General features: G+C 42.9%; 1 protein-coding gene across 1 annotated transcript in view; it reads left to right on the top strand.

Annotated features, from left to right (window-relative positions):
• LOC133633441 (multiple PDZ domain protein-like) overlaps positions 1-9320 on the top strand; it is a 149092-nt gene extending 139772 nt beyond the window's left edge. Inside the window, exons 40-42 of the mRNA XM_062025967.1 lie at positions 2218-2312; positions 4731-4854; positions 8846-9320. Coding sequence (XP_061881951.1) covers positions 2218-2312; positions 4731-4854; positions 8846-8992 — 366 coding nt within the window. The 3' untranslated portion in view covers positions 8993-9320. The remainder of the gene's footprint in view (positions 1-2217; positions 2313-4730; positions 4855-8845) is intronic.
• The last annotated feature ends 2863 nt before the right edge of the window (positions 9321-12183 follow it).

Here is a 12183-nt window from a genome sequence, read left to right as displayed (position 1 = left end):
TTTATGCATTGTAAATGGTAAAATATGGCAAGTTATACGTAGCTAACAATGCAGCTAACGAGACTACACCATTGTGCCCATAAAGCCTCTAAAAACATCCAAATAGCACCAACAATATTCCATTTACATGTGGTGACCTGATTATTAGCAAGTATTAGTGATATTGTTATTATAAGTGCTAACACAGAGGAACTACTTTTAGACAGCTGACTAGCTTATGCTGCTACATTGACATATTGAGCTGCTGCATGGCCTCTGAGTAGGTGAAAGTTAATTGTAGATGATAAATCATGTCTCTCACCTGGATAGTAGAAGGTTGTGAACATAAACTCACAAGTTGGTCAACTTTGACATCCAACTTAGACCCGGAGATGGCCAGAAAGACACAACAAACTATTTTGTTTAACCTTTCATGAGGAATTTGATGAGTTATCGATGTAAAGGGGAATATACAACCATCCCATCAGTCTTTATCCCAGTGAGAGCAGACATTGTACAGTAAGTGATTGTTTTATTATGTTAGTACATCTTGTTTAGCACTTAGCAATACTGCTACATGATGCTTAGTGTTTGACTAAAGCTGCATCTGTTTAGCACACTAAAACTTGTAGATCATCCTCCTTATATTCAGGCTCAAAAATAGAAGTTTATGGATCATCATTTGTCCCAAAGTAGTCTTTGTTGTCTCTCATCAAGTCTGCCATGATTAGTAGTCTTCTTCTTGTTGTTGAAGGGAAAGTCAACGTTGTGACGCGTCTGTGAAATTAATACGTCGCTGTATGCTTGAAATGATAAAAATAATACGTAAATAATACTTGTTATTATGAATGTTACTACATGACATATATACTTACATCATGTATATATTACATGTTATTATGAATGTTACTACATGACATATATACTTACATCATGTATATATTACATGTTATTATGAATGTTACTAGATACTACATATATACTTACATCATGTATATATTACATGTTATTATGAATGTTACTACATGACATATATACTTACATCATGTATATATTACATGTTATTATGAATGTTACTACATGACATATATACTTACATCATGTGTATATGACATGTTATTATGAATGTTACTACATGACATATATACTTACATCATGTATATATTACATGTTATTATGAATGTTACTACATGACATATATACTTACATCATGTATATATTACATGTTATTATGAATGTTACTACATGACATATATACTTACATCATGTATATATTACATGTTATTATGAATGTTACTAGATACTACATATATACTTACATCATGTATATATTACATGTTATTATGAATGTTACTACATGACATACATACTTACATCATGTATATATTACATGTTATTATGAATGTTACTACATGACATACATACTTACATCATGTATATATTACATGTTATTATGAATGTTACTACATGACATATATACTTACATCATGTATATATTACATGTTATTATGAATGTTACTACATGACATATATACTTACATCATGTATATATTACATGTTATTATGAATGTTACTAGATACTACGTATATACTTACATCATGTATATATGACATGTTATTATGAATGTTACTACATGACATATATACTTACATCATGTATATATTACATGTTATTATGAATGTTACTACATGACATATATACTTACATCATGTATATATTACATGTTATTATGAATGTTACTACATGACATATATACTTACATCATGTATATATTACATGTTATTATGAATGTTACTACATGACATATATACTTACATCATGTATATATATTACATGTTATTATGAATGTTACTAGATACTACATATATACTTGCAGTGTGTATATAAAACATTGATGGAGGTTTTTGGATGTTTTATAGCACTTTATAGGCGGAATAGAGCGAATGCCCTTGTTAGCTGACTCTTGCTAACTTGTATTTATTAGTTAGAATGCATAAAAAAAGAACAATATTTTAAGGATTGTGAATGATAGACAAAATTCCAAAAAAGTGCAGTTCCCCTTTGGCATTGTAAGTGCAACATTTACAGAAAGTGTGTGTGTGTGTGTGTGCGTGCGTGTGTATATGTGTGTGTGTGTGTGTGTGTGTGTGTGTGTGTGTGTGTGTGTGCGTGTGTGCGTGCGTGTGTGTGTATATGTGTGCACATGTGCATGCGTGTGTGTGTGTGTGTGTGCACAGGTGGCATCAGGGTGCAGCCCTCGCGATCCACGAGGCGCACATGAGCGATCATTAGGCCAGCCCAGCTGTCTGCCGTGCTTTCACAACAAGCTGTGGTAGGAAGCCTGGTGGTGGTGTCATTGTTAGCCTAGTAGTGGTGTCATTTTTAGCTTAGTAGTGGTGTCATTGCTAGCCTAGTAGTTGTGTCATAAGTTTGCCTGGTAATGGTGTCATTTATGGTCTGGTTGTGGTGTCATAAGTTAGCCTGGATGTGGTGTCATTGTTAGCCTGGTTGTTCCGCATTGTTAGCTTGGTATTGGTGTCATTGTTAGCCTGGTGGCGGTGCCACTGTTAGTCTGGTTGTGGTGTAATTGTTAGCCTGGTAGTGGTGTCATTGGTAGTCTGGTTGTGATGTCATTGTTAATCTGGTTGTGGTGTCATTGTTAGTCTGGTTGTGGTGTCATAAGTTAGCCTGGTAGTGCTGTCATTGTTAGCCTGGTAGATGTGTTATTGTTAGTCTGTTTGTAATGTCATACGTTAGCTTGGTAGTGGTGTTATTGTTAGTCTAGTTGTGGTGCCATAAGTTAGCCAGGTACTGGTGTCATTGTTAGTTTGGTTGTGGTGTCATAAGTTAGCTTAGTAGTGGTGCCATTGTTAGCCTGGTAGTGGTGTTGTTGTTGGACTGGTAGTGTTGTCATTGTTAGACTGGTAGTTGTGTCATTGTTAGCCTATTAATGGTGTCATTTTTAGCCTGTTCGTTGTGTCATTATTAGCCTGATACTGGTGTCATTTTTAGCCTGGTAGTGGTGTCATTGTTAGCCTAGTTGTGGTGTCATTGTTAGCCTTGTCATGGTGTCATTGTAAGTCTGGTTGTGGTGTCATAAGTTAGCCTTGTGGTGGTGTCATTGTTAGCCAAGTAGTGGCGTCATAAGTTAGCCTGATAGTTGTGTCATTGTTAGCCTGGTAGTGGTGTCATTGTTAGCCTGGTAGTGGTGTGATAATTTTTATAAGTTAGCCTGGTAATGGTGTCATTGTTAGCCTGGGAGTGGTGTTATTGTTAGCCTGGTAGTGGTGTCATTGTTAGCCTGGTTGTGGCATCATAAGATAGCCTGGTAGTGGTGTCATTGTTAGCCTGGTAGAGGTGTCATAAGATAGCCTGGTTGGTTTCATTGTTAGCCTGGTAGTGGTCTCATTGTTTGTCTGGTTGTGGTGTCATAAAATAGTTTGGTAGTTGTGTCATAAGTTAGCCTGGTTGTGGTGTTATTGTTAGCCTGGTAGTGGTGTCATTGTTGGCCTGGTAATGGTGTCATTGTTAGCCTTTTAGTGGTGTCATTGTTAGCCTAGTATTGGTGTCATTGTTAGCCTGTTAGTTGTGTCATTATTAGCATCATACTGGTGTCATTTTTAGCCTGGTAGTGGTGTCATTGTTAGCCTAGTTGTGGTGTCATTGTTAGCCTTGTCATGGTGTCATTGTAAGTCTGGTTGTGGTGTCATAAGTTAGCCTTGTAGTGGTGTCATTGTTAGCCTGGTAGTGGTGTCATAAGTTAGCCTGATAGTGGTGTCATTGTTAGCCTGGTAGTGGTGTCATTGTTAGCCTGGTAGTGGTGTCATAAGTTTTTATACGTTTGCCTGGTTGTGGTGTCATTGTTAGCTTAGTAGTGGTGTCATTGTTAGTCTGGTTTTGGTGTTATAAGTTAGCCTGGTAGTGGTGTGATACGTTGTTATATGTTTGCCTGGTTGTGGTGTCATTGTTAGCCTAGTAGTGGTGTCATTGTTAGTCTGTTTTTGGTGTTATAAGTTAGCCTGGTAATGGTGTCATTGTTAGCCTGGGAGTGGTGTCATTGTAAGCCTGGTTGTAGCGTCATAAGATAGCCTGGTAGTGGTGTCATTGTTAGCCTGGTAGTGGTTTTATTGATTGCCTGGTAGTGGTGTCATTGTTGGCCTGGTAATTGTGTCATTGTTAGCCTGGTAGTGGTGTCATAAGATCGCCTGGTAGTGGTGTCATTGTTAGCCTGGGAGTGGTGTCGTTGTAAGCCTGTTTGTGGCATCATAAGATAGCCTGGTAGTGGTGTCATTGTTAGCCTGGTAGTGGTTTTATTGATAGCCTGGTAGTGGTGTTATTGTTGGCCTGGTAATTGTGTCATTGTTAGCCTGGTAGTGGTGTCATTGTTGGCCTGGTAGTGGTGTCATAAGATCCCCTGGTAGTGGTGTCATTGTTAGTCTGGTTGTGGCATCATAAGTTAGCCCAGTAGTGGTGTGATTGTTGTCCACCATCATGGAAGGTGTGGGACACAGACATACAGTAAGGTGTGTGTGTGCGTGCGTGCGTGCGTGCGTGTGTGTGTGTGTGTGTGTGTGTGTGTGTGTGTGTGTGTGTGTGTGTGTGTGCGTGCGTGCGTGCGTGCGTGCGTGCGTGCGTGCGTGCGTGCGTGCGTGCGTGCGTGCGTGCGTGCGTGCGTGCGTGCGTGCGTGCGTGCGTGCGTGCGTGCGTGCGTGCGTGCGTGCGTGCGTGCGTGCGTGTGTGTGTGCTGCAGTGCTCGCAAGTACAAGACGGTGAGTCTGGAGAGAGGTTCTTCAGGTCTGGGCTTCAGCATCATTGGAGGATTTGGAAGTCCTCATGGAGACCTGCCCATCTACATCAAGACCATCTTCACCAAGGTCTCACTCACACACCTTCACCTTCTTTTACCTGAAGTACAGGTGTTCAATCTTAGGTACACACAACCTGCTGGTACCTGGTCCTGGCTGGTCCACCACTCATGTATGTAATGGTCCTGGCTGGTCCACCACTCATGTATGTAATGGTCCTGGCTGGTCCACCACTCATGTATGTAATGGTCCTGGCTGGTCCACCACTCATGTATGTAATGGTCCTGGCTGGTCCACCACTAATGTGTGTAATGGTCCTGGCTGGTCCACCACTAATGTGTGTAATGGTCCTGGCTGGTCCACCACTAATGTGTGTAATGGTCCTGGCTGGTCCACCACTAATGTATGTAATGGTCCTGGCTGGTCCACCACTAATGTATGTAATGGTCCTGGCTGGTCCACCACTCATGTATGTAATGGTCCTGGCTGGTCCACCACTCATGTATGTAATGGTCCTGGCTGGTCCACCACTAATGTGTGTAATGGTCCTGGCTGGTCCACCACTAATGTGTGTAATGGTCCTGGCTGGTCCACCACTAATGTGTGTAATGGTCCTGGCTGGTCCACCACTAATGTGTGTAATGGTCCTGGCTGGTCCACCACTAATGTGTGTAATGGTCCTGGCTGGTCCACCACTAATGTGTGTAATGGTCCTGGCTGGTCCACCACTAATGTGTGTAATGGTCCTGGCTGGTCCACCACTAATGTGTGTAATGGTCCTGGCTGGTCCACCACTAATGTGTGTAATGGTCCTGGCTGGTCCACCACTCATGTATGTAATGGTCCTGGCTGGTCCACCACTAATGTGTGTAATGGTCCTGGCTGGTCCACCACTAATGTGTGTAATGGTCCTGGCTGGTCCACCACTCATGTATGTAATGGTCCTGACTGGTCCACCACTCATGTATGTAATGGTCCTGGCTGGTCCACCACTCATGTATGTAATGGTCCTGGCTGGTCCACCACTCATGTATGTAATGGTCCTGGCTGGTCCACCACTAATGTGTGTAATGGTCCTGGCTGGTCCACCACTAATTTATGTAATGGTCCTGGCTGGTCCACCACTAATGTGTGTAATGGTCCTGGCTGGTCCACCACTCATGTATGTAATGGTCCTGGCTGGTCCACCACTAATGTGTGTAATGGTCCTGGCTGGTCCACCACTCATGTATGTAATGGTCCTGGCTGGTCCACCACTCATGTATGTAATGGTCCTGGCTGGTCCACCACTCATGTATGTAATGGTCCTGGCTGGTCCACCACTAATGTGTGTAATGGTCCTGGCTGGTCCACCACTAATGTGTGTAATGGTCCTGGCTGGTCCACCACTCATGTATGTAATGGTCCTGGCTGGTCCACCACTCATGTATGTAATGGTCCTGGCTGGTCCACCACTCATGTATGTAATGGTCCTGGCTGGTCCACCACTAATGTATGTAATGGTCCTGGCTGGTCCACCACTAATGTATGTAATGGTCCTGGCTGGTCCACCACTAATGTGTGTAATGGTCCTGGCTGGTCCACCACTCATGTATGTAATGGTCCTGGCTGGTCCACCACTCATGTATGTAATGGTCCTGGCTGGTCCACCACTAATGTATGTAATGGTCCTGGCTGGTCCACCACTCATGTATGTAATGGTCCTGGCTGGTCCACCACTCATGTATGTAATGGTCCTGGCTGGTCCACCACTCATGTATGTAATGGTCCTGGCTGGTCCACCACTAATGTATGTAATGGTCCTGGCTGGTCCACCACTCATGTATGTAATGGTCCTGGCTGGTCCACCACTCATGTATGTAATGGTCCTGGCTGGTCCACCACTCATGTATGTAATGGTCCTGGCTGGTCCACCACTCATGTATGTAATGGTCCTGGCTGGTCCACCACTCATGTATGTAATGGTCCTGGCTGGTCCACCACTCATGTATGTAATGGTCCTGGCTGGTCCACCACTCATGTATGTAATGGTCCTGGCTGGTCCACCACTCATGTATGTAATGGTCCTGGCTGGTCCACCACTAATGTATGTAATGGTCCTGGCTGGTCCACCACTCATGTATGTAATGGTCCTGGCTGGTCCACCACTCATGTATGTAATGGTCCTGGCTGGTCCACCACTCATGTATGTAATGGTCCTGGCTGGTCCACCACTCATGTATGTAATGGTCCTGGCTGGTCCACCACTAATGTATGTAATGGTCCTGGCTGGTCCACCACTAATGTATGTAATGGTCCTGGCTGGTCCACCACTCATGTATGTAATGGTCCTGGCTGGTCCACCACTCATGTATGTAATGGTCCTGGCTGGTCCACCACTCATGTATGTAATGGTCCTGGCTGGTCCACCACTCATGTATGTAATGGTCCTGGCTGGTCCACCACTCATGTATGTAATGGTCCTGGCTGGTCCACCACTCATGTATGTAATGGTCCTGGCTGGTCCACCACTAATGTGTGTAATGGTCCTGGCTGGTCCACCACTAATGTGTGTAATGGTCCTGGCTGGTCCACCACTAATGTGTGTAATGGTCCTGGCTGGTCCACCACTCATGTATGTAATGGTCCTGGCTGGTCCACCACTAATGTGTGTAATGGTCCTGGCTGGTCCACCACTAATGTGTGTAATGGTCCTGGCTGGTCCACCACTCATGTATGTAATGGTCCTGACTGGTCCACCACTCATGTATGTAATGGTCCTGGCTGGTCCACCACTCATGTATGTAATGGTCCTGGCTGGTCCACCACTCATGTATGTAATGGTCCTGGCTGGTCCACCACTAATGTGTGTAATGGTCCTGGCTGGTCCACCACTAATTTATGTAATGGTCCTGGCTGGTCCACCACTAATGTGTGTAATGGTCCTGGCTGGTCCACCACTCATGTATGTAATGGTCCTGGCTGGTCCACCACTAATGTGTGTAATGGTCCTGGCTGGTCCACCACTCATGTATGTAATGGTCCTGGCTGGTCCACCACTCATGTATGTAATGGTCCTGGCTGGTCCACCACTCATGTATGTAATGGTCCTGGCTGGTCCACCACTAATGTGTGTAATGGTCCTGGCTGGTCCACCACTAATGTGTGTAATGGTCCTGGCTGGTCCACCACTCATGTATGTAATGGTCCTGGCTGGTCCACCACTCATGTATGTAATGGTCCTGGCTGGTCCACCACTCATGTATGTAATGGTCCTGGCTGGTCCACCACTAATGTATGTAATGGTCCTGGCTGGTCCACCACTAATGTATGTAATGGTCCTGGCTGGTCCACCACTAATGTGTGTAATGGTCCTGGCTGGTCCACCACTCATGTATGTAATGGTCCTGGCTGGTCCACCACTCATGTATGTAATGGTCCTGGCTGGTCCACCACTAATGTATGTAATGGTCCTGGCTGGTCCACCACTCATGTATGTAATGGTCCTGGCTGGTCCACCACTCATGTATGTAATGGTCCTGGCTGGTCCACCACTCATGTATGTAATGGTCCTGGCTGGTCCACCACTAATGTATGTAATGGTCCTGGCTGGTCCACCACTCATGTATGTAATGGTCCTGGCTGGTCCACCACTCATGTATGTAATGGTCCTGGCTGGTCCACCACTCATGTATGTAATGGTCCTGGCTGGTCCACCACTCATGTATGTAATGGTCCTGGCTGGTCCACCACTCATGTATGTAATGGTCCTGGCTGGTCCACCACTCATGTATGTAATGGTCCTGGCTGGTCCACCACTCATGTATGTAATGGTCCTGGCTGGTCCACCACTCATGTATGTAATGGTCCTGGCTGGTCCACCACTAATGTATGTAATGGTCCTGGCTGGTCCACCACTCATGTATGTAATGGTCCTGGCTGGTCCACCACTCATGTATGTAATGGTCCTGGCTGGTCCACCACTCATGTATGTAATGGTCCTGGCTGGTCCACCACTAATGTGTGTAATGGTCCTGGCAGGTATGTAGTGAACTTAAAGGTGTGGTATGTAACCCCACAGGGTGCAGCCATGGAAGACGGGCGTCTAAAGGCGGGTGATCAGATCATTGCAGTGAACAGACAATGTCTGGAGGGTGTGACTCACGCTGAAGCTGTGGACTTCCTCAAGAAGACTAAAGGCACCGTGGTCCTCACCCTTCTCTCCTGACATCTCCTCATTCATTCATCCTCCACTGACTTATTAGTACCTCATTCATTCATCCTCCACTGACTTATTAGTACCTCATTCATTCATCCTCCACTGACTTGTTAGTACCTCATTCATTCATCCTCCACTGACTTATTAGTACCTCATTCATTCATCCTCCACTGACTTATTAGTACCTCATTCATTCATCTTCCACTGATTTATTAGTACCTCATTCATTCATCCTCCACTGACTTATTAGTACCTCATTCATTCATCTTCCACTGACTTATTAGTACCTCATTCATTCATCTTCCACTGACTTATTAGTACCTCATTCATTCATCTTCCTCTCACTTATTAGTACCTCATTCATTCATCTTCCACTGACTTATTAGTACCTCATTCATTCATCTTCCACTGACTTATTAGTACCTCATTCATTCATCTTCCACTGACTTATTAGTACCTCATTCATTCATCTTCCTCTCACTTATTAGTACCTCATTCATTCATCTTCCACTGACTTATTAGCACCTCATTCATTCATCTTCCACTGACTTATTAGCACCTCATTTATTCATGTTCCACTGACTTATTAGCACCTCATTCATTCATCTTCCACTGACTTGTTAGTACCTCATTCATTCATCTTCCACTGACTTATTAGTATCTCATTCATTCATCTTCCACTGACTTATTAGCACCTCATTCATTCATCTTCCACTGACTTATTAGCACCTCATTCATTCATCTTCCACTGACTTATTAGTACCTCATTCATTCATCTTCCACTGACTTATTAGCACCTCATTCGTTCATCTTCCACTGACTTGTTAGTACCCCATTCATTCATCTTCCACTGACTTATTAGTACCTCATTCATTCATCTTCCACTGACTTATTAGTACCTCATTCATTCATCTTCCACTGACTTGTTAGTACCTCATTCATTCATCTTCCACTGACTTATTAGCACCTCATTCATTCATCTTCCACTGACTTGTTAGCACCTCATTCATTCATCTTCCACTGACTTGTTAGTACCTCATTCATTCATCTTCCACTGACTTATTAGCACCTCATTCGTTCATCTTCCACTGACTTATTAGTACCTCATTCATTCATCTTCAACTGACTTATTAGTACCTCATTCATTCATCTTCCACTGACTTATTAGTACCTCATTCATTCATCTTCCACTGACTTGTTAGTACCTCATTCATTCATCTTCCACTGACTTATTAGCACCTCATTCATTCATCTTCCACTGACTTGTTAGCACCTCATTCATTCATCTTCCACTGACTTGTTAGTACCTCATTCATTCATCTTCCACTGACTTGTTAGTACCTCATTCATTCATCTTCCAATGACTTATTAGCACCTCATTCATTCATCTTCCACTGACTTGTTAGCACCTCATTCATTCATCTTCCACTGACTTGTTAGTACCTCATTCATTCATCTTCCACTGACTTGTTAGTACCTCATTCATTCATCTTCCACTGACTTATTAGCACCTCATTCATTCATCTTCCACTGACTTGTTAGTACCTCATTCATTCATCTTCCACTGACTTATTAGCACCTCATTCATTCATCTTCCACTGACTTGTTAGTACCTCATTCATTCATCTTCCACTGACTTGTTAGTACCTCATTCATTCATCTTCCACTGACTTATTAGCACCTCATTCATTCATCTTCCACTGACTTGTTAGTACCTCATTCATTCATCTTCCACTGACTTGTTAGTACCTCATTCATTCATCTTCCACTGACTTGTTAGTACCTCATTCATTCATCTTCCACTGACTTGTTAGTACCTCATTCATTCATCTTCCACTGACTTATTAGCACCTCATTCATTCATCTTCCACTGACTTGTTAGTACCTCATTCATTCATCTTCCACTGACTTATTAGCACCTCATTCATTCATCTTCCACTGACTTGTTAGCACCTCATTCATTCATCTTCCACTGACTTGTTAGTACCTCATTCATTCATCTTCCACTGACTTGTTAGTACCTCATTCATTCATCTTCCAATGACTTATTAGCACCTCATTCATTCATCTTCCACTGACTTGTTAGCACCTCATTCATTCATCTTCCACTGACTTGTTAGTACCTCATTCATTCATCTTCCACTGACTTATTAGTACCTCATTCATTCATCTTCCACTGACTTGTTAGCACCTCATTCATTCATCTTCCACTGACTTGTTAGTACCTCATTCATTCATCTTCCACTGACTTGTTAGTACCTCATTCATTCATCTTCCACTGACTTGTTAGTACCTCATTCATTCATCTTCCACTGACTTGTTAGTACCTCATTCATTCATCTTCCACTGACTTGTTAGTACCTCATTCATTCATCTTCCACTGACTTATTAGCACCTCATTCATTCATCTTCCACTGACTTGTTAGTACCTCATTCATTCATCTTCCACTGACTTATTAGCACCTCATTCATTCATCTTCCACTGACTTGTTAGCACCTCATTCATTCATCTTCCACTGACTTGTTAGTACCTCATTCATTCATCTTCCACTGACTTGTTAGTACCTCATTCATTCATCTTCCACTGACTTATTAGCACCTCATTCATTCATCTTCCACTGACTTGTTAGCACCTCATTCATTCATCTTCCACTGACTTGTTAGTACCTCATTCATTCATCTTCCACTGACTTGTTAGTACCTCATTCATTCATCTTCCACTGACTTATTAGCACCTCATTCATTCATCTTCCACTGACTTGTTAGCACCTCATTCATTCATCTTCCACTGACTTATTAGCACCTCATTCATTCATCTTCCACTGACTTGTTAGTACCTCATTCATTCATCTTCCACTGACTTATTAGCACCTCATTCATTCATCTTCCACTGACTTGTTAGCACCTCATTCATTCATCTTCCACTGACTTGTTAGCACCTCATTCATTCATCTTCCACTGACTTATTAGCACCTCATTCATTCATCTTCCACTGACTTGTTAGCACCTCATTCATTCATCTTCCACTGACTTATTAGCACCTCATTCATTCATCTTCCACTGACTTATTAGTACCTCATTCATTCATCTTCCACTGACTTATTAGTACCTCATTCATTCATGAGTGAACCTTTAATTCATCCCTTCACAACAAAAGTGACTCCCACATGAATATGTAAGTTGTGTTTTAGATGACTAGT

Source organism: Entelurus aequoreus, linkage group LG18 (genome assembly GCF_033978785.1).
Source record: "Entelurus aequoreus isolate RoL-2023_Sb linkage group LG18, RoL_Eaeq_v1.1, whole genome shotgun sequence".
Taxonomy (NCBI): Eukaryota; Metazoa; Chordata; class Actinopteri; order Syngnathiformes; family Syngnathidae; genus Entelurus; species Entelurus aequoreus.
The sequence above is the reverse complement of the archived record's forward strand: the minus strand, read 5'-3'. Positions and strand labels throughout refer to the sequence as shown.